The sequence below is a fragment of the Gambusia affinis genome, linkage group LG06, assembly GCF_019740435.1.
Source record: "Gambusia affinis linkage group LG06, SWU_Gaff_1.0, whole genome shotgun sequence".
NCBI classification, from domain to species: Eukaryota; Metazoa; Chordata; class Actinopteri; order Cyprinodontiformes; family Poeciliidae; genus Gambusia; species Gambusia affinis.
This window is the reverse complement of record NC_057873.1, coordinates 8,227,304-8,254,351: the sequence shown is the minus strand read 5'-3', so window position 1 is coordinate 8,254,351 and position 27,048 is coordinate 8,227,304. Positions and strand designations below refer to the sequence as shown.

General features: G+C 37.6%; 1 protein-coding gene across 4 annotated transcripts in view; it reads left to right on the top strand.

Annotated features, from left to right (window-relative positions):
• Window positions 1-27,048, top strand: part of nbeab (neurobeachin b) — a 210,987-nt gene extending 183,939 nt beyond the window's left edge. For 2 of the 4 annotated variants that reach the window (XM_044120829.1, XM_044120828.1), the window contains 12 exons: window positions 636-755; window positions 5,848-6,000; window positions 9,751-9,918; window positions 15,715-15,804; window positions 17,412-17,604; window positions 18,325-18,396; window positions 18,532-18,687; window positions 19,145-19,315; window positions 22,990-23,091; window positions 24,529-24,725; window positions 25,052-25,203; window positions 26,540-27,048. In XM_044120829.1, coding sequence (XP_043976764.1) covers window positions 636-755; window positions 5,848-6,000; window positions 9,751-9,918; window positions 15,715-15,804; window positions 17,412-17,604; window positions 18,325-18,396; window positions 18,532-18,687; window positions 19,145-19,315; window positions 22,990-23,091; window positions 24,529-24,725; window positions 25,052-25,203; window positions 26,540-26,630 — 1,665 coding nt within the window. In that variant the 3' untranslated portion in view covers window positions 26,631-27,048. The remainder of the gene's footprint in view (window positions 1-635; window positions 756-5,847; window positions 6,001-9,750; window positions 9,919-15,714; window positions 15,805-17,411; window positions 17,605-18,324; window positions 18,397-18,531; window positions 18,688-19,144; window positions 19,316-22,989; window positions 23,092-24,528; window positions 24,726-25,051; window positions 25,204-26,539) is intronic. The other 2 variants (XM_044120830.1, XM_044120827.1) reach the window with 1 other exon arrangement.

Here is a 27,048-nt window from a genome sequence, read left to right as displayed (position 1 = left end):
GACATGTCCATCAAGGTTACTGAGCACTGTCCTCATTTACTGAGGAAGAGGAGCAGGAGGCACCTCACCTCCAGTATGGTTCCTATAAAATAGGCCTTTATAACCCGCAGAGATTCTTTGGAACACTTTACACATGGCTTTGGAAAGCTTACAAAACTGGAACAGTTTTATGGAGAAAGTGCGGTTTAGCTATCCAATGGCCATTACTACTACAAAAGAGCTAATGAACTGAGAGAGTTTCCCTGAAATAAGCTTGAAAGGTTCCAGCGTGTTTGTGTCCTCCACATAGTGACCAATCTGTTCTCTGAAACAGCCAATAGTCGAGATCAGACTCCCTGAAATTCAAACTTTATTATTTGCTGCTCTTGGAAAGATCACAACAAATCTTTTTCTTCAGGTTTTAATACAATTAATTATTTCAGAGCTATTTCCTACTGTTCAGCTGGGAGAAATAACAAGATAAACTAGTGCAGATATTTTGAATAAGTGGGCAATTGTCTGTTTTGAAAAATTACGTTTCTTTTTCCGCAAGCATGTCATGCCATGGTTGTCAACATGTCAAGAAAGTGGGAAAACTATTGTCTTTTTCCATTTGAGCTTCAATTGAATTGATGTCTCATTTTCGTTCTCTGTAGGAGCCCTTCACCACGTTCTTCCTCGGTGCCAACGATAACAAATTTGACCATCCTGATCGCACATTTTCTGCCATCACACGCTCTTGGAGAAACTGTCAAAGAGACACGTCGGATGTAAAAGTGAGAAATATAACAGTGCAGAATGTATGTTTTACTCTTGCAACTGTAGAACCATCATGTGTTTGTATTTGTGTTTGTGTATCGATGTGGTTTGGCTTTGAGACAAAGTTCAACCCTGAAAATAACAAAACAATGTAGCTATACTTTGTATTTTATATCTGCTGTTAGAACGCATGCAGAATTACACAAAACCTGCTTTCCTTCCTCAGCAAAGCTCTCAAGACTTTAAAAATAAACAACATCCCATTAATTATAAATGTCTTATCTAAACAAAAAAAATAACAACCCCACAGAGTGCACATACTCTATGCATGTTTGATTAATCTCATGCAAAAAGCAAACTATTTCAAAGGTAGACTGTTCTTGAACAAAGGCTGAATCTGAAAGAAAAACAAAGCCCTCTCTCTCTGCAGATTCTTTGTGCACGCACTCAAAAACGCTGAACCCTGCTGATTTGCCTCCATTTTGCCCACTGCATAACGCACAGCAGGGATACGCACTGACCTCAAAGTGTCATATATTTCTAGCACACCCTGCGTAGGATAGTGTTGCCTCAGGCAATTAATAAAGCATTAATGACAAAAGCTATTTAAATGTAGTCTTTTATGTACAGACAGGGCTTTTACTCGCTGGGATAAAGGGGAGAACCGGCAATCCACGTGAGGAAGTGGTATAACATTGCAAGCCACTGAACGACTTGATAGTCAAACACCATCCTGTTAACAAATACTGTCTGCTTTTGGCCACTTGCACGTCTGCATGCATTTGTTTTTACACACGTAAGATGGTTGCTAAACTATTAGAGGCACTGTACTATGAAGGACAGTGCAGCATTCCTAAAAGGATTTCATAATTTAATAGAAAAGCGGAAATATTACACAAGAGCTACTTGGTTTGGGCAAGCTGCATGAAATGGCACTATGTTAGCTTCTTGCTAGCCCGGTATTCAACAATGTTCAGGACCACAGCCTATCACAAATAGATAAAACCTGGGAATACCTAATCGTTCCTCTTAAAATGTTTGTATCTATTTATTTCAACATATATATATATATATATCTATATATATATATATATATATATATATAGATATAGATATATATATATATATATATAAATATATATATATATATATATATATATATATATATATATATATATATATATATATATATATATATATATATATATATATATATATATATATATATATGTAAGGTGTCACTATGCAGAATTCAACATGTCAAGTAGCATTTCAGCTATGTACATTAGCTTTCCACAAAGCATTTCCAAAAATATATTTTACATAATATCTATGACAAAATCCAACAGTAGCTAATTTTTCCACAAATAATTAGCAGTTGCATTCTTAAATAAAAAAGCTGAATCTCTCTCTATCTATATATATATATATATATCATTGAATACTGAACTGTGAATAGACAGTTTTTTTTTCTTTCAGTGTAGAATTTTTGCGTTTGAACTTTTCATATAGTTACCACCCAAATATATTTTAGAAGCTATGCCAACACAAAGTATTAAAAAAGAAAACAATTAATTTCTTTAAAATAACAATCTTAAAAGTGTGTCATGCATTTGTATTCACCCCTTTAGAGAAGTTTAAAGCAGGCATACTGTGTGACACAACTGCAAAACCACCAATACATTTAGATGTACCTGAACTATCACAAGCTTGGCAAGAAGAGGGTTATTTAAAGAAACATCAAAGAGGCCCATTTTAATCCTAAAGCAGCTGCAAAAATTCACAGTTCAGATAAGAAAATCTGTTACGGAGATAACTTTATCATAAATGTGCTACTTTTAAAATACAATACATTTTGTAGATTTAATGTAGAAAAGTTACAGTATTTTATGTTTATGAATATATACAAACTGCAACAGACTGGCGACCTGTTCAGGGTGTACCCCGCCTCTCGCCCCGAACGTTAACTGGAGATGGGCACCAGCATCTCTCCCAACCCCACTAGGGGACAAGGGTGTTAGAAAATGGATGGATGAATGGATATATATATATATATTGATATATATATCAAGAGCATCACCAATGATATAGCCAGATACAAAATGATTCCCAAAATTGGATACAAATCCACTAAAGTGGGAAAGAAATAAAAGTAGTCAGCTTACAGGGTTAAGCTCAGTGGTCTGAGCCAGACCACTGAGCAGTCCATTGGGCCTCTGATTTAAAGGGAGCTTATTTTTACCAGGGTCTCTCTTTCATTAACCCCAGCCTCCTCCTGTAGTAATGATGACAAGGCCAAGGGACACTGAGCTCCTGATGGGGATGACCCCTTAAAGGAGCAAGTCAAATGGAAACACCCCTGATAAAAGAACGTCTCCTTCCTGAAAACACTGTAATTTATGTAAATTCTCTTCCATACCTTTCATTTATGTCTGTATGAACATGTGATCAAGTTATGCTGGTACAGCTGCCCATTGAAAAAGAGAGATAGACTTTCCTTTAAAGTACTGGGGACAAATCCACACACATGGAAACGCACACACAAACTGCCAGTGTGTTGTCTGAAGGTATCCAGCAGCACTCTCCTGGTGACAGATTTTGACAAACATGTCATTAAGGTGACACAGTGTAAAGCAATGTAGGCTTGAGTGATTGACTTGTTAGCCCATTACAATGCTGTTGCAGAATTAATGGCTACCATGGGAGGGTGGCTTGAAAGCAGAGCTGGCAGTTTTAACAGTTTGGCAGTGAGTTACAGCAGCAAGTTTACAACCAAAAAAAGCAGAGGGAAGGTGTGCTTATGTGTGTGTGGAAGAAAAGAAGGAAACACCGATTTTTTTTTTCTTTTTTTAACTCCTTTTCCTGTCTTGTGCAGAGGGTGAAATTTGACCAACAGCAGACCAGTAGTCTTATTGGCCTGTACCTTGTCACGGCAACTCACTGTCTGAAAACCAAATGATTTATGGGTACCTAAAAGCTCTAAACAGTAAGTTTCCCATAGGCAGGATTAAAGTCTTTATTACCTTTGAATCTGACAAATGCTGCTTTGATAAAATAAAGAGAATTAGCAGAGCTAAGGTACTGACTTGATAATCTCATTCTGAGAGAAAGACAATTATTCTTGACTTCTCTATGTATCTAATGAGAACAGGGTGAAAGACCTACATTCCGAGAGTGTTTATGCCTGATCAAGAGGGTAAAGGATCAAAATGGAGGATGCATAAGTGCTGTCTCCTTTATTTATATATTTTAATTAACCTTTCCTGGACAGTCTGTCTGTTTAAAACCATGCTGCAGTATTAAAATTGTTAACATATGTATAGTCATGAAATTTAAAATCAAAGACAGTATGGCTTACAAAAGTATTCATACTTCTTAAACTTGTAATGCATAATTGTAGAGTGGCAGAAAAATTATGTATGTTTTTTAATTTTATTTCATAAATGAGTACTTGTGGGAAAAAATTGGAATTCATTTATATTTAGTTCCATTTACTCTGACACCCATAAATCAAATTCAGTGTTACCATTATCTTCAGAAGTCAGCTAATTGGTGAACTGAGTAGACATATCTGTAGTTTAATGTAGTTTACCAATAACCAAAACATTTGGCATAAGGAGCAAAATTCAAGTCTTTGGAATTTGGAAAAATGTTGGAGAGCTTCAAAACTAACAAGACATAACTATCCATCTGACAGACCAGCTGGAGGAGCATTAATCTCAGAAACAAGCGGCCCTTGGTAAATCTGAAGGAGCTGCAGAAATTCATGGCTTAGATGGAAGAACCTGTCAACTGGACAATTTGATGTTGTGCATTCCTTAAATCTGTCACTAGTGATATAGAGGCAAGAAGAAAGTCGTAGCTAAAAGAAAATCATAAGACGTGTTGTTGCATATTGACACAAGCTATGTTGGGACATTCCTAAGAAATGGAAGAAGATTCTCTGGTTTTGTGATACCAAACCTGTCCTTTTTGTGCATATACAAAACACTGTGTGACAGAAATTCCAACTAACTATTGCAGCTAACTGACCATCCCCATGGTAAAACATAGTGTGGCTAGCATCAAGGCCTTTCTTCAGCTGAGACAGAGAAGCTGGTTAGGACTGATAAGAATTTAGATGGAGCCAAATATGGCAATGCTAGATGAAACACCCTGTGAGAGGTTGCCACACCTTTCCTAATGTGGTAGAATTTACATTACAAAAGGAAAATATCCCTAAAATATCCAGAGTTGCAATGTTATTGTTTAGATCAAAATATATTTACTTAAATGTAATGGGGGATCTGTATTAAGATGAAAACCAATGTTTATAGATGCTGCCCATCCAATTTGATTAAACTAGAACTGGTTTGCAGAGAAGAATGAACAAAGGTTTCAGCCTCTGGATTCACGAAGATGTAAGAGATATAACAAAAAATGTAAAAGCAGCAAAGGGTGGTTCTACCATGTATGAACACTAATGCAGATCACATGCTTATTTACCAAATAATTTAGTAACCATTTATCAATTTTCTTCCACTTCATATTTATTCATGTTGGTTTAGCACATAAAATATAAATGACACCTAGAAATGTCTGTGGTCACACTGAGAAAAATGTGGCAAAAAATTCAGTGGGGTATGAACTTTCCAAGAATCTGTCAAACATATGGGATTTGCTCTTGTTTAAGTACAACAGAAAATCCTGTTGGGAATCGTGTTGTCTCAAAGCTCAGGTCAATATTTGCTCTCCCCTTGAGTATAAATCACACTCGGCTTTACATTAAGAGCTCTTTTACCAAGCTCACTTCCCCTCCACAGCAGGGTCCTGACCCCATCACAAGAACCTAGAGACTAGAGAGAAAAACCCAACTCAGTTCCAGTTTCATTTAACACACCTAACACCTCTTCCTGGAATAACGGGACTAGCACCACTCAACGACCCTCTCATGGCCTGCTGTTCAGTTTGTTTGTGTTACCTTTCCCCTTGAATTTTCACTTCATCTCAGTGAGATTGTTTCTTATGTTTTTTTTTCTTCTTTTTTCCATCTTTATATGCAGAGAGATATTTGTTTTCAGGCCTTCAGAATCACCCCAGTAATATTATATATACATTTCTCTTCTTTAGGAATTGATTCCTGAGTTCTACTATCTCCCAGAGATGTTTGTTAACAGCAATGGCTACCATTTAGGAATGAGGGAAGATGGAACCATGATCTGTGATGTGGACTTGCCAGCCTGGGCCAAGAAGCCTGAAGACTTTGTTCGGATAAACAGGATGGTAAGCATTATGACTATTGCCTGTTTAAACTTCACAGGAGTTTAAACACAGCCTCTTTACTTATCTGTTAGCATTCAACAGCCATGATCAATTTAACAATTTTACAATATATTCTATAATAATTAATACTCAATTGTTACCCTCTATCCTTTCCTTCTAAGGTCTTTAATGTCAAATTGTGGATTATTAAACTTATTACTTGGTACTATCTCTCCATCCAGAGTTCCTGGAATGTCACTAGAGGAGAGGGCTAAGGGCAATTTTATCTTATAATGCTACCCTTTATGAAGCGGGGCCCCATCACTTAGGTAGGGGGCAAAGGTCTTTATGTCTGATGCTGTGTGTTTAAACACAGCCCGCAGCATGGGACTCCCAGCTTCCAACAGGTTTCAGGTATACAGCACCAAAACAGCAAATCAGGGTCATTTGTTGCCATCAGATAAACTCAGTTTTTCGTTTAGTCTCAAATAACTTGGTGCAGAAACTCAGCAAATCTGCTTTCTGCATTAACACAAAAACTGCACACAAAGGCTACTTGATGAATAGCTTGATATACACTGCAAAACTAGAGGATTTTGCTCACAAATATAAACAATCCTGCTTATGGGTCAGCAAAGGTAAACAAAATCTCCTATTGTCTTTTTACAGCTTTGCAAAAAAAGCAACTAATATTGCAAATGGAAATCTGATTCCCACTGTGTAATATTTAACCTCTTTTCATAGTATGTAGCACGCTCATGTTTAACAAGTCAAACAACTGTGACTACTTTGTGCCAATGGTGGAGCAAGGCAGCAAAAATGTACCTTATATTCCCAATAAAAGATTTTAATATGCCTCTTCTTTCTAATTTAGGCATAACGACCGACTTCCTCTATAAAAGCAGAGCAACTTCTGCAACACAGCTGGGCAGAAACAATATACCCTGAGGTTAGGGGCCACAGTGTTTTTTGGACCTGAAGTAGAAGGTCGTCATAGGAACACTCTTGACCTTTTCAGCAAGAGTGGCAGAGTTTGGCTGGTCTTATGCAGGTGACCTTTCCCCAAGCTCAACCCGCGCTGCCTGGTTGTGCTCCATCAGGCGTGTACACCAGCAGAGTGGGGGGAGGAATGAGGGAAAATGAAAAATTGTTAATGGCATGTCTGTATCACCTAAACAGAAAAGGCGGTTGAATGGAAGAGAAAGAACGTTTGCAGTGGAAATGTTGTCATGTTGATGGGATAAACATGCCTGATGTTAACTTGGATTTTTAAACTGTTTAAAAGAATCATTGTGCAGTTCTTCTATTTTTGCTTTCTTTTGTTCTTTTTTTCCCTTCTAGCCCACATTTACTTCCTCTTTTATTTCCTCTTCTGTCGGTGAATCTTCTGGACTTGCATCCCTTTCTCTGTCTCTCTTTTTTCTTCCCTCCTTTCTCTGTTTCTTTTTTCTCCCTCCCTTCCTCCTCCTCCCACTTCCCATCTTTGCATGTGCCACTTTCAATTGTCGTGATATGCCCTGTGGCAAACTCTGCCTCTGTGAGCTCAAGCAGGCTTTGTTGGTAATGGCTGTTATTCCTGACGTGAGGGGAGGAGTGTAAATTTCTCTTGCAAAGCTTCACCTCTGCCTGCATGGGAATTATGTTGTAGCACGCTGTGGAACAATGCTCCGACCCCCATTGCATGTTCTCTATAGATGCTGTAGATTTGTGATGAGCTTTCTTAAATTATACACAGAATCTCTCTCCAATCCTCCCACAAGAAATCTAGCTTGTTTTTCCACTAAAGCAATAATTCTTCCCTTTTGTGTTTTTAAATCTGCAGTTAGTTTTAAAGTGTGGTTGATCTTGGTATTAACAAGGGAATTTCTTTGTCTCCATGAGGAGACTGTGGTAAGTGGAGAGATAAGTGTGATGGGAAGATTGTCCTTTGTTAGATTGTTAAATTTAGGCAAATTTCTCCATTTAACCTATAATAAAACAACAGTTATTTTTCTGTGGTTAAGTTACATAACCGTAACCTAATGATACAGTTAGACTCAGCACTGCAAGCTAAATCCATAAAATTCCTCTCTAGGAATGTGCTTTAAATTGTTTTGCTACCGTCTATTTCTCAGAGACAATATTATATTTATGTCTTTTGGGAAATCGTTCCGAAGAAGTTGAATTTCTTCAAATTTTGCTTGTTTGTGTATTTTCTGTTTTGTGCAGATGAATAAAAAAAGACACTCCTACCCCTTTTTGCTTTGTCTGAGCAGCAGCTCCACAGTCTATTTAGATCACAAAGATAGGCTGGAACAATGAGAAAAAATAGTAACTCATGAAAAGAAATATGATAGCTTCGCTCCACTAAGTTAATTATTGATCCGTAGTTTTACTCTTCCACAAAGCCTTTTTGAGTTCACAATGATTATTCCCTTTACTGTAGAATTGCAAAATTGAAGGATGAAAGCAGCAGAAATAGAAGCAAAAGCAGCACATGCTAATATTTCTCCACTTGTTTTTGATATTTCAATAAAGATGCTTTAAAAGTCATGTCACAGTTTTCGTTTTCATAATTTGCTATTCTGCTCCTTTTCTGTGAAAATTGAGGACGCTGTGTAAAGTTAGCTGAAACGGTGCTTTCCCAAATGATTTCTTTCTTTGTTTTCCTTCGTCCTCTTGGTGCCAGTTTGTTTTGGCCATGGTTGCTAAATCTCACTAAGTCAGTCAGGCACCTAAGATGACGTATTTCATCCCACTGGCTCATTTCCTTATACAGTGTATGAACCGTATGGGAGAAAAGCAGGACTGTGAGCATATTTTAAAAAAATTCTGCATGTCGTGAGTGGGGTTGTAAATATGATGCTTTTTGCAGGTTACAGCTCCTTTCAAAATTCGTCATTCTCCTTTAACTTCTTGAATTTTTTAAAATATAAACCCCCCGAAACATTCAACGTATTTTATTTGACAGACCAACATAACATTCTGAACATAAATGCAAATGACAGGAAAAGTACAAATAGTTTTCCATTTCCCTTGTTTTACAATAAAACCTGGAAAACTGAGGGAATATTTGATACAAGCAGCTTCTGCTGCATTTCCAGGAGTGTGCCTTTTTGGATGTGTTTGTTCCAAGTTAGCACACACAGACCAGAAGCTTTAAGGTTTGGCCATTTTTCTTTTCCAAAATTTACTTAGACTGGATAGAGAGCAACTGTGAGCAACTATGATCAAACATTTTCAAATCTTGCCACAGATTCTCAGATGACTTAGGTATGGACGTTGAAGTTATCCTTTTAGTTAAAAATGAATAAGCTTCATTTTTAACCATTCTGTTTTAACTAAGGTTATATGTTTAGGGTTGTTGACGTTCTTATAGGTTAAGATCTTCTCACCTCCTTGGCCTGCTGAAAATAAGCAAACCAAAAGCACGACGCTGCCAACGCTGTGTTTAGACTGTAGGTATGGTACATTCAGGATGAAGTGAAGGTCATGACACGTCCTGCTTGGTCATCTTTGTGCAATATCAAATTGTCACCTTACTAAGTCACAAAAAGTGATTTGGGCAAAGAAAACCAAGAAAAATAATTTTTGGGGTGGAAATGATTGCGACAAGATAAATTTGCCAAAAAAATTACTTTTGACAAAAGAAAAAAGACTCAGACCATTATTTCAGAAATGTTCTCCTCTCTGTTTGTGTTTTAAGTTGAGTTTGCCTTGTGACTTTTGGCTCCGGTGCTTTGTGTTCCTGGGGTGCCTTTCACCTCTAATTGCCCTGTGCTCCTCTGACAGGCCCTGGAAAGCGAGTTTGTGTCATGTCAGCTGCATCAGTGGATTGACCTTATTTTCGGCTACAAGCAGCGAGGGCCAGAAGCAGCGCGTGCCCTCAACGTATTTCACCACCTGACTTATGAGGGCTCGGTCAGCTTGGACGGTATTGCTGATCCCTTGCTCAGAGAGGTAACGCTCGTGGAGACACAGACACACATATACGTATTCTCACGGTGATGAACCTACTTACTCTCTTACTCACCATGCATGCAACTTCCTGTGTGTATTTGTCCAGACATGCCTTGCAGTTCCTGGAGTGTTCATATCGTGCATCTGTCAGTCAATTAATATGTGATGCAAGTCTAACCCGTAGGATAATCTGTCAGGGTTGCTGACTCTGCATGTTTACAAGATTGGAGTCATTTCTGTTGACATGAGATTTTAATTCTGCTGTTCAGTGAAGTCGTTTTCTTTCAATATCATTTCAATATATTGGAATATACTGAATGTCGCTTTTCCTAATCAGGTCAAAATATCTGTCTGAGCTTTTTGATCAGTCGCAAGCAGTCACTCAGCGGATAGATACATGACATAATCCTCTTATTTTAACAAATTAACTCGGTAACTATTAGGTGGATTGTTCTGTTTGCATAATTGCAGAGGGAAAGGGGACCAAAGACTGCAGCAGCTGGCATGCATTGTGGCACTTTCCAGTGTGAGCTCTCCTCTCCCTGTGATATTCACCATCTGCTGTCTGCAAAACAACTCATTTATATACTGTCACTTTCAGGGGCGCCTTTATTTATCAAGTGACCACTATGCAAATCACCTGCAGAAGATTTGGCTCATCTAATTACCAAACCATATTGTGAAAGGTTTGGGTTGTGTTTTTTCAGGAAATAGTTTCGAGGATGCCTTGTTTATTTTCCTTCAGACTGGAAGGTTTTTAGCTGTCTTCTGCTGTCACAGTTGTTACTTTGAGGGGTGACAGTACTCTTAGTTAGTCTCACATTAGGAAGTCAGATATTTAGAGTCCCTAATTATGCTCACATAGCTGAAAGTGTGAGATCTGAATTTAATTGTGCCAGAAACTGGATCTTCTAAATGATGGTTTGTTTTTTTATATATATATGATGAGCACTAATTAAGACAAACTGTCCAGCTTTTGTAATTCATTATATTTCATATTTAATTTTTGTTTTATTTTACATTCTCATTTTTATTTTTACTGTTCTTTGCCCTTTAAATTAAAAACTTGTCAGATATTCTATAAAAAAAAACAATTGTTTAAAAGAAAAGAAAAAAAATCATGGTTAATTAGTTAATTAGGTGGCCTTGAGGTGTAATGTTAATAACAAAATAAAATGACACAAAAACCAACAAAGATTAATATGCACTAATACACTTTTTTTTCCCAGAAAGATTGGTCTATTTCTATTTTTTCTAGATTTTCTTTTTCTCCTCAGAACCACTTTGGAATAAAAAAATTATGTTAGTTTGAGTTTGCAGTAAGTTTATATGCGGACCCAGTTCATTTGCTTGCCTTTTTAATACAAGTGTGAAGTATGTAAAGTTGTCCCTGGGCATTAATTTATTGTAGTTTGTAAATGTTGGCTTGTTGACGCACACAATATTTATTACCTTGGAGAGCTTATGCATTTGCTTTTATACATATGTTCCAAAAAACAATTTTGTAAACTTTCCTGCTATTTTAATAGTATGTGTGTATTAAGGTATGGTCATTATTAACAGACTCTAATGTTGAATGAGCCATTCTAGCCTATTTCTGAAGCTCATTTGTGACAGAATTGATGTTTTTCAAATAATTTTCAATATGTTGTGTTTAGCATTTACAAGTTGATTTTATTTTGCATTCTAAAATCATCTGATTTCACTTTAATTTGAATCCCACAGAGACAGAGGATATAGTACAACTAAAGTAGAATAATTTTATGAAACTATAGGATATTAATATTGCTCAATTTATACATGTATTTTCTTTTTATTTCAATCAGAGTTTACTAATTACTCCTACTACTCCCCCCTCCCAGGTCATTGCGTTTCCTGCTTGGATGAGACAATGAGGTGGAAGTGTGCCGAGTGTTCGTCTCACTAAGATTGATATGTGATGATTGACTCCTGGTATTGATTCATCCAGGGCCTGACAGGTGAAACTGCCGACCTGGCATTAGTCACAACAATTAAGGCATTTGATACGTCAAGAAATTAGAGGTCACGAGAGATAATTTCCTTGTGCGTGTCAGATGAAAATGATGACACGTCCTGACATGCTGCCAGGCCTCTGGTCTGTGGTTGAGGAACAGTGACAGCTCTTCTGGGCATGCTGCCGGAACAGCAATCCTTCGCTGTGATGCCTCTCCTGACACCCTTTTCTTACGGAAAAACATGACAGCAACCCCTTGATTCAGACCCCACTGTGTCACTCACAAGTAAACAGACAAATTATTCATCAGTGGAACTCTATTGCTCCTCCTGCCACTGCCCCTCCTGCCACCTCTGCATCAACAAAGACGCCAAAGTGTGCTGCAGCAAGCTTCTGACAGCCTTTGAGCTTGTTGACATTCTTTAAATTGATTTCACCTTGATATGCTGATGTTGATGAAATACAAATGCTCAAATGGTTTACATTACTGTCTCTATCAGGTATCATAAAGATTTTAATTCCCATTATATGTGATGAAAGCAGGATTAGACACAGGCACTTACCCGTGGACAAATTGTTTGAGACATATTTGCTCTCACTTAAAGTCATATAGATGTCCATTCCCAAGTAATCACTTAAGAAAAAAGCTTCAGGGCGACTCTTTGTTTTACTTCAGGATTACATTCATGACAGGATTGTCTGAAGCAGATTTCTGTTGACCTGTAAAGAGTGTAATTACATAGGAAACTAACACAGCTGCTGTACATTCCTTTATGTGATTTCTCTGGTAAGTTTTTTTTTTTCTTCTTGTATAAAATGTTTTTGTTCCCTAAAAGCCAAATTATTGGAAATAATTTGCTGTGTTGTCTTTGACCTCTGTCAAAAGGTCAAAAAGCTTGCTCCAAATTTGTAGCTGCCATTTCTGGTCTTCAATGATTCAAAATGATCTCAACTTTCTGCATAAGTCATCACAAGGGAATGTTTGCTTTTGTGTTGCTGCATGTGTACTCTGGAGAGTGATACTAGTAGATCATCCTACGTGTACAGGTCAGGCTCAATAAAATAAAAGGTCATAGAAAAAAGTTGATTTATCTCAGTAATTCAAACCAAAATGTAGCTTAACACATTATTCAGCCCCTCAGTGAGGTTTAGGTCAGGCTAGTTTGTTGACCAATACGGATAGCAATACCATGGTCCATAAACCACAAAGTGGTTCTGCTGTTATTGTGGGTAGATGTTACATCTTGTTTAAAAATTGCAGTGGGATTTTCTTGGTTGCTTCTGCACCTTTTTCTGTTTCACTAAACATGCATTCAGAATTTGTGGACACAGCCAGTTTGTTAGTCAAGCTCCTTTTATTGTTAACCTTAACCCATTACATAAAATTTCTCAAATAATAAAAAAAACCCATTTATTTTATTGGTCTTATATGTATGATTCACATTATTTTAGAAACCAAACACTGGCTTTTGGGTTTGGAATTAGTTGTTTATCAGATGATTATCAAAATTAAGAGAAATAATTGTTTGTAAGTTTTATTAGATTTTGCTGAGATGTACCTGTAGCCTCTATTACTACTTTGGGGATTACACAGCTGACTGAAAACCTGCCACCTCTTACTTTGTGTCTTTTATCACCAAAGAATGGTGATTAAGGTGCATTCACACTAACCCTATTTGGTCTGCTTTACTCAAACTCTAGTTCATTTGCCTAGAAAGGTGGGGAGGTGTGAATGTCCTGGTTCGACTGAAGTGAACTCTGAATACATGTGTGAATACAATGACTAGACCACTCCAAAAGCAGGAGACTCTAGTACTAGACAGAGAAATGGCGCTAGACCACATACAAAAGATAAATCCTACAACTGCTAAAATCTGTCGCTATTCAATTTTTATTTACATTTTATGAAGAAGGAAGTTGGGCTCAGTGTCTTCCTCATAGGTATTTGTGTCATTTCTTTCAGTGGGTCTTGTTGCAGCGTTAACAGGCGGTGAATAAGTTTTTTAAAGGGTTTGGTTTGTTTGACAGCGCAGTGTGGAAGTGAACTTCACCATCTGAAAATGTAACAAATGTTGTAATTCTGGTCTCCATTCGAACTGAGGCTACCGGACTATCGGATATGAAAACACCATTAGACAGGAGAACATATTGTTATGAGGAATGTTATGCGCTCACCCAAGCAAGGCAGCTTTTGCTTGGAGGGAAGATAATAAAAATGGTTGTAGTGAGCCACTTCTCAGCCAAAGAGCAAAGCCTTTAATGACATGAACTAATGACTTGCCTGTTTAGTTGTGCTACCTCAGAGTGGAATACAGACATGTTTTTGTCATCCATCTCTGGGGATCAGTGTCCAAGTGGCTGAGAAATATTGATGTGTTTTGATCAACTTGTGAAATAACATATCGATGATTTAACCTTCAACTACGTAAATCCTCACAAAAGAACTCTAATGCAAATAAAACTAGCCAAAGATTCCTTTGAAAAATAATATGCTTCAAGACTATCATCGTTCAGCAGCCCAGTTTTCATCATTATGAGTAATTTGATGTTTTCCACATGACAGCTATCTCAGACTTTATGGTCTATGGATCGAGTTTCTTTATTTGAACAGACACCTTGACCCTGAACCTAACCTTAAATACCCATAATGTCAGTTGCCTCAGTTACTTGGCAGACTTTGTTGTAAAAAACACGCTAACGTTTAATGCTTCCCAAATGTGCAAACCAGCTCACATGAAACTTTCACTGCTGCATGACAGCACTCACCAGTGTGGACATTGCCTTTTTTGGAGCCGTGAAAGATCTGAAGTGACCAGGCGGTGTTGGGGGCGACTGTGTGCCTCGCAGGTGGCCTGTCCTAATTCGGCATCACCTCCAAAAGCCCTGCGCCACGTCTCTGACTGTGGCATTTGCTACCCAATGGGTCCTTTTTGATAGTGAGTGGTGTGTACAGGGGCAGGAAAATGAGGGCCAGTCACACAGGCAGTCGGGAGGGCAGACGAAAGGCTGAACGATGTATGCTTTATTGTGCACAATGGCATTGATGGACATCTACAAGCTCTTCTGATGGTGGAAAAAGCTTCAGTCACATCAATCACCTCCACCTTAGAGTGCCACGCTTTCAGTCAAGCTCAGCAGCTCTTACTGCTTCTGTTTAGTTTAGATTTTTTTTTCTTTCTCTTGTTGCAAGCAGAGAAGCTCTTTTGTCTTTTTTTTCCCCCCCAAGTTTGTTTTCTAAAAATAGAAGAGCTCAGATTCTTGTGGTGGTGTTCTTTTTTTTCACTGTTCGTTATCTGACTTCAGTTGTATTTTCTCCCTGTTATTCTCATAGTTTCTCCTCCATAAATCATCCTTCATTGAGGTAGTACCTTTACCTAACTCACAAAGTCTATCTTGTGTGGTGTTCTGTTTGTGTGTGTGTGTGAGGATGACTATACACACATGCTTTTGTGCTTTGTTTCAAGTACAATAACATCTTAAAGCACGCTGGCCTGCTGCAGTTCTATCTGGATGTCACTCCAGGTTAACGTTTGTGCAGTTGGGGCCCCTGCTCCTGGAAATGGGGAATGGTTAACTGAAGCATGTTAATAGGAAAAGGCTTGTCTCTTCCACACTAACACTTGGATGACTCTGCAGGCAGAGGGGGAAGGGGGAGCACCCAGGCGGATTGGGAGTGCACCCCTTTCCCTTTACCTCCCCCCTTCCTCAGAGGCACGGCTGAGTTAGGATTTGCTTGCATTGTCAAGTAACGCATTGACCCATCACTTTGATGCATATTGATTGTGACAGCCACTCTCTCACTCTCTCACTCTCTCCCGCAGGCCACAGAGGCGCAGATCCAGAGCTTTGGACAGACGCCATCTCAGTTGCTTATCGAGCCACATCCTCCACGCAGCTCCGCCATGCACCTGGTGAGAACAGTGAGCATGCTGGGAACCTTCACTGCACCTCTGGATGTGTGTGTGCTCTTCAGGGAGGCTGGGTAGACCTTCGATATTTTGCTCTGTGTTTACAAGCAGCAATAAGTTTGTGAAAGATGATTTCCAACTTGGTGTTCTTTCAACCTTTTTTTTTTTTTTAACAGCAGTTAAATATTTTATTTTTATCTCTGTTTAACTAGCAGTTATTAGTACCAGTATTCTGTGGTGTATCTGAACTGGTCATTTTTAAAAGTAGTGAGGTTTAATGAGAACAGTGCTCCCTACTGGTGTAATAGTCGTGTTTTTCAAATTACATTTATGTATGGTGCCTTGCAGAAGCAAACAAACAAAAATAAAACCTTTAACTTTTTCACATTTTGTCACATAACAATCACACATGGCAGTGAACAGCATTTTATTGGTATTTTTTTAATGAACCAACACTTAGTAAAAGAATTATTATGAAGTGGGAGGAAAATACATGATGATTTTATAAGTAACTTACAAATAAGACTCAAAACTTTGGCACATTTTCTGAGCCCCTTTTACTATGATGCCCCTAAACACAATCCAACAAAACTAATTGCCTAACATTCTTGCCTCTATGAAAGAGTTGCACAGTAAGTAGAACTGGATTGTTATCAACAACCAACGTTTATTTCCTTCTTCCTGCTTCTTTCGTGATGTTAATAGGCAAAGATAGTATATAATATCATTAAATATTGGTTATTGGGAATAACAACAATATTAATATTGGATATCAAATTTTCACGTTACCTAAAACTTTTTAAAAAGTTTTGTCATTACTTAAAATTTATGTTCAGATGCTACTCATCTAATCTGAACATATAGACAGACCACCAATTTTAGATTTTTAAGTGTCTTAAATTTTGAGAGTTATGTTTCATTTTCTGTCTTCTTTTCAATTACATAACACCAAAAAGTTGAAATAAAGATACTGAAGGTTGTGGCTCAAACTCTTATGTGATAATCACATGACAAAAAATGACATTTTTAGCTACTTTTACTTTTGAATAACATCCAATGCATGCGGAGATGATTATAAAACAATTTTATTAATTTAAGTCCGCTCTATTCATCTGCATTCCATATTTAATAAAAGTAGTTCACCCTCAAAGTATTATTTTGACAGGTTGTTAATTTCTTCTACATATGCAGAAGAAATGATAACATTTTAACTATTTTACAATTCAAAACAAAATCAGCTACAAAACCTTAATCCAAGCTCTTTCTTATTTTTTTTTATTTTATGTGAAACAGGCTGGACATTTCTGATGCATGTTTCTGTATCAACCATCTCCTGTGTCTCCAGCTTTCTTTGCCTCCTCTTGTTGTAATCCTTTGTCTAATTGCCAAATGGGGATGTTGCATGAAGTTCTCCTTTGTGTCTGAACCTTGTTTTTTTTTTCTTCCACACTAATTCTTCTTCCATTCTTTTCTTACATAATTTCATACCTCTTCTTGTCATCTTTTCTGTGCCCTCCTTTCATGCTCTCAACCTTCATCGTCCTCATCCATCATGACTCCTCCATTTTTTTCCCCCCATATTTTTGTCTTTTCTCTCTTCTACTCAATAGTGTTTCCTTCCGCAGAGTCCTCTCATGTTCAAGGACCAGATGCAGCAGGACGTCATCATGGTGTTGAAGTTTCCATCCAATTCGCCGGTTACGCATGTGGCTGCCAACACCCTGCCCCATCTCACTATACCAGCCGTGGTCACCGTCACCTGCAGCCGCTTATTTGCCGTCAATCGATGGCACAACACTGTTGGTGAGCGAAGTCGATGTCTAGAGGTGCTAGAGGTTCAAACACAGACATATGCTAATGGGTGGGTGGGGGGAATGTGGCACACCACATGTGATACCTACCACAGCAGAGGTCCTGTAAAATCACTTCATCACAGTCACACAAGAAACCTTCCCACTGCTCATGATAGACTTGTTGCAAGCTGTCTATGTGAGCGACTAGCACCTTCCAGGTAAGCTGACTATGAGTGTTTCCACATGTTCCTTTTCAGACATGTGTGAACAACATTACCCACGGAGCCCCTCCCTACAAACAAGCCTCACCTCGGGGTCAAAGGGTCAAAGCAATGGTTACTAGGAAATTAGGCCACAACTGCACCACATTCTCCTCACACGTTTCCATCTGTCACTGCAGAAAATACGTACCACTCGAGACCAAAGAGTACACAGTGTGCGGTTGCCCTTAATGAACACAGCTGCAGCGCCCTGACCATCCTGTTGGAGAGGAAGGAAATGTGGTCTCACTTTTTGAAATAAGAATGATAATAAGGTTTCCGTAATTTTAGACATGTCCCTCAATCAAAATGCTTTCACATAAATGAAATGACATTTGAAGGTGGAACTGAAAAGTCTAGTAAGACATAAATGAATTGTTATACCATGAAAAATATGAATGAATGGCTGCTTGACTGTGTATGAACGTGAAATTTTAAAACTGTATTCACGTATGCTTACATGAATCCAGGTCTCAGAGGAGCACCAGGCTATTCTCTGGAACAGGCCCATCATCTCCCTATAGAGATGGATTCTCTGGTTGGTGAGTGAGCTCAAAGGAGAATACACAACTTCAAACTAGAAAAGGACATAAATATTTGTCCTTTATGTCTATTTTAGAAAAAAGGAGCTACATCTCAGGTATGGTACTGTTTTTCTTTTTGTGTGTTCCTCTCAGCCAACAGTACTGGCAGCAACAAGCGTCAGATCACAGACCTAGTGGACCAAAGCATCCAAATCACCACACACTGTTTTGTGGTGACAGCTGACAACCGCTACATCCTGGTGTGTGGCTTCTGGGACAAGAGCTTCCGTGTGTACTCCTCTGAGACAGGTAGGTTATAGTGTAAACTCTGTTTCCTACAGGGCTGCGCGCTGATGTGTGGAGGACTGAATATTATGACAGTAATGATACAGTATTGGTGCAACTGTCTCCTGTCACACTGGACACAAAAGTTGATAGATATACACCTATGCAATGAATTATTAACTGCAATGAGAACAACTTATTGTCCCTGTAGCTCATTAATTTTTTTTTATTGAATTCAGCTGGGACCTCATAACATGGTTTGAGAATAAAGTGTGCAACTCCTTGATATTTTCATCTTTGAATGTCTCCCAATCCTTCATCCTAAAACAATATAATCTGCATAAAAATTATGCAGTTTTTTTTAATTGTGAGCAGCATGATTCTGATGTTTATAGTTGATTAATTTTTCTCTTGGAAGATATCAACCAAAAAAAAAAAAAAAACACCAATTTAAATCATCTTTACTCTTTAATCTCTGTAGGCAAGCTGACCCAGATCATTTTTGGCCACTGGGATGTGGTGACATGTCTGGCCAGATCAGAGTCATACATTGGAGGCGATTGCTACATTGTTTCTGGTTCTCGGGATGCTACCCTGCTGCTTTGGTACTGGAGTGGGCGGCACCATATTATTGGTGACAACCCCAATCACGGTGAGTATGCACTTTTTCTAGGGTTTTTACAATTGGGGATTAACAAGGTAAGAAAAAAAAACACCACTAACTGTCTTCTGTTCATTTGTCTTAGACAATATGCAGCCAAAACAGACAAGACACACAAAATGAAGTGTGCTATGTTTTCTTTTGACTAAAGAAGACACTTATTGCGAAGGTTTGAAGGAAGTTGTATCTCTGGAGCCAGCCAATCATATTTCAGAGTAGATTTCAAAGCACAGACAGAACCTTTTTGTCTTTTCCATGTTTGCTACCTTCTGCTTCCCACTAAGACAATGCATTTTACTGATAATAAAACAATATGTCTATCTAAAGTTTAAAAATGGTAGCTTGCAAAGCAAATAATAAAATTAATGAGCAAGAACAAACATGAAAATGATAATTTCTCTTCTTTGGTGGATTATCAACACTTCCCTCCTTTCTGATAAAGTATTGTCATATTACCAAACCCTGGGGTGCATTAGTCTCAAGTGCTGGATAAAATTGCAAAATTAGCTATATATGTATTATTTAATTCAAACATGAACTTTTTTCTTTCTTTTGAAGTTATTTTCCATGAACTCTATCAGGCTGTTTTTCAATGTTTCATTTGCTGAAGCAAAGGGCTTTTGATCAACACAGGAACAAAAACGCTGTTCATCCACAAAAATCAAAAAGTTAGGCAGAATAAATTATCTGCAGGATAGCTGTTTGATTATTGATAACGAGTGGAAGTATTTTCTACAAGAGGACGCCAAGGGCAAGATTAATGTTTTTTTTATTAACAGTACTCTAGAAAAACATTCACATTTCTGTCTGTATCGTAACAAATTTCAAATACTGGTTACCTTGAAGTCCAACTTACATGCCTAGGTGTGATACACTCTCTCATTTTAAATGAATGCCAATATCCTTGTAATTTCTATATAGAACACTGAAATGATCAGAAGAGATGAAGAGCTGTTTTACCAGTGAAAACTATTTTTTTCCTAGTAAAAAGTCACTGCATTACATTAACTTAGATTTCTGGAATCATATCCTGAACAAAAACTGTGAATAGGGTAAGAGAAGTTAAAAATTATTGACACAGGAGAGTCAAGTACAGCTGCACACTTCAGATTTCGTGAAAATGTTTAAAAGCATCTCTCATTTTCCTCAACATATCTACATCTGCTACTTTCTTGTTGGCCTGTCACATCATTTCATTGAAAGGTCTATAGGTTTGATGAATACTTTTGTAAGGCACTTTTAAATGCCATGTGAAATGTGTTTTTGTTTTCTACTTCATCTTTGCTCTCAGACCTTGGCATCAGTGTGCAATTACTGGTCCTGATTTGGTCCCCCTTGGGGATTGGCAAGGCAATGATATCCAGTTTTAATTCATTATCACTGAGTGGAATGGAAAGATATTTTAAAAAATAAATTTGTTTTTCAAAACGTGATCTGGGTACTGCCTGTTACAACATGTGTACATTTTGAAAACTTGTGTGAAAGATTTTAGGAGCTTGAGTTTAGTTGCAAGCATCCTCTAATTAACTTCACTGAAGCTTTGACAGTTAATTAAGAATTTCAGCTTGGATGCCTCCAATTAGCAAGGGGCAACATCACTTGTGTTACTGCAGCAGGAAGAGAATATTCCCCTGATATCCACATCAAAAGTGCTTGCAATGCATCTTTAGTGGACAAAAAGAAGATTTAAAGGAAGAATAGCAATTAGAAAATGATTTGGAATCACCCAAGAAAAGGTATACAGTATAGATTTTTCTTTATATGAATATCCTAATTTCATCTCTGTCTTATAATTTGTTTTTGTTTTTTTATTTTTAATAAGCTAGTGTTCGCTGTCATTCTGAATGTGTGTTCTGGACTGGAAATTCACCTTCAAAAGGTTGCATGTGATCTAATGTGTTTTAATTAAACCAAGCGCAGCTCCATCTCCACTATGGTTCAGTGTCTCAGTCTCATCCATTCACACTGATGGTAAAAGGTATTTTTACCATGTTAATTGTGGTGGCTGAATCTAGCCATCCCAAGGGCCACCAAAAGAATGAGTGATTGAATCTTTTGATGAGCAAGTGAGCAGGTGAGCTTGCTTTTACTCCCCTAGGACTTTTTTTTTTGACACTCGTCCTATTCAGTTCCCTCTCAGCGACAGGTGTGGAGACTGACAGGGCAGCACAGGTCCTGGTCTCTAAGGGACTATGATGCATCGATCATAGTCCATTTTGTTGACTGGACTGCGTCAGTTGTGCAGAGACGTATCAAGCTAGTGGTTTGTATTGATTGTTGGTTAAAACACATCTGCATAATCCTTCACAGAGATTACTTAAATTCAGATTCAGATTTATTCAAGTCCCAAATGGGCAATTAATGTTACAGCAAGTATGTGATTATAAAATGACATAAAAACTAAGACAAAGTAACAAAAGTTTAAAAAAAACAAACAAAAAAAATCAATTTAATACACAGTGTACTTTCCTTTCTTTTTCAGCCATTCAGTTGGATTTATGCTGAGTTTAGGATCTTGTTTATGAATAAAGTTCTCCCAATATTTAGCTGTCTGACAGCTAAATATGTGAGGTTATCTAACAGACAGCCTCACATTGTATCTTGGAATACTATATATTCAGGAGATCATTGTCAGCGCAGTGAGTTCAAGGTTTTCAGATCCTGTGGCTGCAGATACACTTACACTAAACATTACACTAAACTATCAGCCCTCCAGCATAATTTTTGCTTATTACAGTTTGTTTGCATTGCTACACAAGTCTTGCCAAGAATGATGATCGAAGAATTTAACTATTTTCTCATCTCTTGTGGGATCTTTTTAAAAACTTAACTAATGTAATATTAATTTTAGAGAGAAAATGCTTTGTACTACTTAGAGTTGGAGGGCTAATATTGGGATTTCGACTAGACAGGATGCCTCTCCATCACAGGGCAACATAGAAACACAACCATGCATGGATACACTCATACATAATGGCAACTTCGAGTATTCGCTTAAATTAGCTGCCTTTTTTTTTTTTCGGACTGATGGAGAAAGTTATCTGGAATGAGAACCCATGACTAAATTGGGTGAGCTTGCAAGCTTCAGAACTTGAGTCAGAGTTTGAACCCAGAACCTTTTTTCTGCAACAGTGCTTTCAGGGCAGCCGACCATCAACCCTCTTTACATGCTCAGTCATTGCCAATATCATTTCTTTTTGGCTGCCAACAGAAGCAGCAAAGTTGAACTCCCTCCTGAAATGTGTAACATCATATGTAATTTAATTTAGTTTTTTATTTCATTGCATGCTGCAAAGTACATTTATTAATAAATTATTTAATTGGTGATCAGGTTATTTTTAGACAGATTACTTTCCTATGTGGCAAGATCACCGGGTCAGTGGCTCCAGGTGCCATGAATCACCCCTCAGTAACCTCTACCCCTGCAATCATCAATCAAGAGGCGCATGGGAGTGAATCAAGCCATCTCTGCATTTGCATAACAATTCATAGGACTTTCCTTCCAGCAGATGTATGTCACAATCTTATTGGCTAAGAAATGTTAAAGAGATTACATCTATAAAACTAGTTTCACACAATTGTATTATTTAATAGACTAAACAGGATATTTGTTAAACTAAGCCTGTTAATTAGTTAATTGGTGGTCCACATGTCTCATCTTTTAGGTGACTACCCAGCACCACGAGCTGTTCTGACTGGTCATGACCAGGAAGTTGTGTGTGTGTCAGTCTGTGCAGAGCTGGGCATTGTCATCAGTGGAGCAAAAGGTCAGTGATCTTCTTTGTCTATTCAAGTAGCTGTCAACATGGAAAAGTGGAGGACCAGAAATGTGTTAAATATGGCTCTAAAGCAAAACTAATTCACAAGCAAACTGTACAAACAGTACATTTATTACAACAGTAAACTCACCCCTGTTATCAAGTGTTTTCCACCAGGCAATAAAAACAGCAGTTAGCAAACCACTGATAAAAAACAGTCTGGACAATTTGCTATTGCTGAATTACAGGCCAACTTTTGACAGAGTCTCAACGGTTAAACAGCTTTTTACTCTTAGCCAACTGCTTTGACATCTTTCAGTCCGGTTTTCCAGCTTACCACAGTACTGAGACTGACCTCGTCAAAGTGTTGTTCTATGACATCCACCTAAATACAGACTGTGGAAGAACCACAGTGCTGGTTTTGTTGGTCCTCAGCACAGTATTTGACACTGTTGCCAATGACATAAGTAACCTGAGATTTGGATGAGACTGTCTGGACCAGTACTTGGCTTACTTAAAGAACAGAGATTTCATTGGTAACTTCTCATCAGAGTGGACAGAAATTAAATGCATAGTACCCCAAGAGTCAATCCTGAGACTCCACCTGTTTAATGTCTATAAAGTCCTGTTTGCTCAGGTTATAACTTGTATTAAGATTAGTTACCATAAATATCCAGATGATCCACAGCTTTACATTACAATGTCACTAAATAACTATGAGCCCATCCAAGCACTGAAGAAATGCTTGGGACAAATCAATGTGTGGATGTGCCATGACCATCTACAGCTGTACAGAAACAAAATTTAAGTTATTATCTTTGGACATACAGAGGAACAATCAAGAGTTGCTTACTTAAAAAGGGACAATGTACATCACATTATGTGCCAGTTTTAACCATAATGTATATTTTTCTATCTGTGGAAAAATAGACAACCTAAAATAATACAACCTAAAACCAAAATAAAAATAAAACATGTATCAACCTTCCAGATGACTCTGGTCTTCTGGGTCTAGTCTACTCTGCATCCTCAGAACCAAACATGGAGCAGTATTCAGCTTCTGTGCACCTCAAATCTGGAACAACCTTCCAGACAACTGGTGAACAGCCAAAACACTGAGTTCTTTTGAATTCAGACTTAAAATGGACCTGTTCAGAGTTGCCTTTGATTAATAACTGATTAATATATTTGATAACAATTATCAAATATAATAATTTTGATGATGGCACTGGAAAAAATGTAATGTTTGTTGCTTTGTTTTATAGTTGGTATTTGTTTTGATGCTTTTATCTTGTATAACACTGACTGTTGCTGAAATGTTTTATAAACATAAATATACTAATATTTACATTCACAGCCTGACCAGTTCACAACAATTAGAAATATGTCCAGCTCTTTTTGTTAACACAAGTACAGGTACCTCACACTGTGTTTTGGGTTTGACAGAGGGTCCTTGTCTGGTCCACACCATAACCGGGGACCTTCTACGGGCCCTAGAGGGGCCAGACAACTATCAGTGCCCACGGCTCATCTCAGTGTCCAGTGAGGGTCACTGCATCATCTATTACGAGAGAGGCCACTTCTGCAACTTCAGCATAAATGGAAAACTGCTGGCACAGATGGAGGTCAATGATTCCACCAGGGTAAAGAAAGTTGACAATTAGCATACTCAATGAAAATATCCTTACATACACACAAAGCAATTCATATCTGGGGCAAATAGGATTATGCAATCATGTTTTCTTCCCTACCATGTCCTTCATACATTTTCACAATGACTAAGTGAAAAAAGAAAATTAAACACATGACCTCTTTGTTATTCTCATTGTGTACATTCTTTATTTGACTTTAGGGCTTAAATTTAAAAAGAACAAAATTATTTAGTTGCATATTTCATATTCTGCAGTAAAAGCGCAATTTTTCATAAGCCTAAGGTGGTGTGTTAAATTTCTCTGTATCCCTCCTTAAGGCAATTCTCCTGAGCAGTGATGGACACAACCTTGTGACAGGTGGAGACAATGGTGTGGTGGAAGTGTGGCAAGCTTGTGACTTCAGACAACTCTACATGTACCCCGGCTGTGATGCAGGCATCCGAGCCATGGATCTATCACATGATCAAAGGTTTGGTTTGTGCAGTTTTATGATGGTATTTTACCTCAGAGGATGAGTTTTGTTTTAGTTTCTTTTAAAACAGATTTAAATCCCACTATCCAACATGTCATATGACCCATGAGAACTGTTTTGATACATTTCTCTACAGAGACGATAATAGCCGTTGGCATTCAAAGCTACAGAAATAAAAAAAAAAAGTTAACTATATCCAATAGGAAGTCTGGATTTGTTTCCGCTTTCATTGAGATGCTCCATCTTCTATAAACGGAAAAACTTTCCTAGCTTTCTGTGCAAATTTAATATTACTGACTTTTCTCACATCAAAATGATCAAACTAATGGAGAAATCTTTTTAATTTAAGAAAACAATAGAACAGGGAAAAGTTGAGAACAAATCATGTCTAAATGGCAGTGCAAAGAATAATGCATATGGACTCAGGTCCATGCAACTGTGGGCCAAATTTCCCAAAAGTGTTATTTTTCCACAAATCCAAAAGGGGGCAATAGTGTCCAAACTTGTAAATAGTTGGAAATTAGTTTACAAATTCTGCTCTTTTAATGAGCACACACAGTTACCCTTGTTTCCCTATGGTTCCACATGCAACAACAGGTTCCTTGGTAAAAGTTAAAACAATCTCTAGCATTTGGTTCAAATGGCTAAATTCTGAATATTAACATGGAACTGTTTGGAATCCAGTTTCGTATTCATTAAACAGTTTAGTGAAGAAATATCTGCCCTCTTTACGCAATTCACTGGGTGTATTGATGTTTCATGTGTAGATGATCTCTGAGGAGATTAAAGTGCTTATAAGTTTTCAACAATAATAATAATCTTTAAAATATTCTGCACATAATTTTTAGTATATTGTAGCACATTTTAATTTTTGGGTCTTTATACGTCTGAAAAGTGAGTTTTAGAACAATTTATCTGGTTTGAAAAACAATGGAATGATAGATTTCATTCATATTTTTTGGAACTAAAATAGAATGTTTTACCTTTTATTTCTTTTAAGGAGCTGCTTTACTTAGTTCCAAAACTTTGCCTACATGAGTTCACTGCAAGTAAATGCAAAAGTAAAGTGAGGTTTATAACATGAGTTACAAAGAACCATTCGCGACTATTCATGATTCCTGAACATTCAGAGCCTTGGGGTGAAGCAGTAAGAGGCTACCCTGATAAATCAGCAACTTCACTACATCCCAGCCAGACATGGACACAAAGGTTGCAGAAAGACATTGAACAACTAGCTGTAACCCCGTAGTTTACTGATGATTTCTGCATGTTTCTCCATATACTCTAGATAACATGTTTTAAGGTATGTTTATTCCCTTTTGCTATCCTTTAGGACATTGATCACTGGCATGGCTTCTGGCAGCATTGTGGCATTCAATATAGATTTCAACAGATGGCACTATGAGCATCAAAACAGGTACTGACCAGATGAAAACTTCCAACATAAAGGTTGTTAAAAAAAACAAAACCCTGCTAACCTGTGAGTGTGGTGAGCAGAAGAGGATCCAAATAGCAAAGAAGGTATCAATCAGCAGGAGAACATCAAATATTTTTATGTTCATCTGACCTCAGAGGCAACCACATTCTGATTTATCTGCTGCTATACAATCTGGACACATTGTTTTATTATTACCTTAACACCAGCTAACGTCTTCTCGAACTGAGACAAGTGGGACTGTTGTGATTATGGACAAGCTGAGGTAATGTATCCACAGATATTAAATTCTAAATGTGTCCCTGTTAAACTGGAAAAAATTAAAGCAACATATCATTTGACAGATATTTGGAAAAAGTGTAAAGAGAAAGATCTAAATGCTGGTGGCATAACATTTTAATATCTAA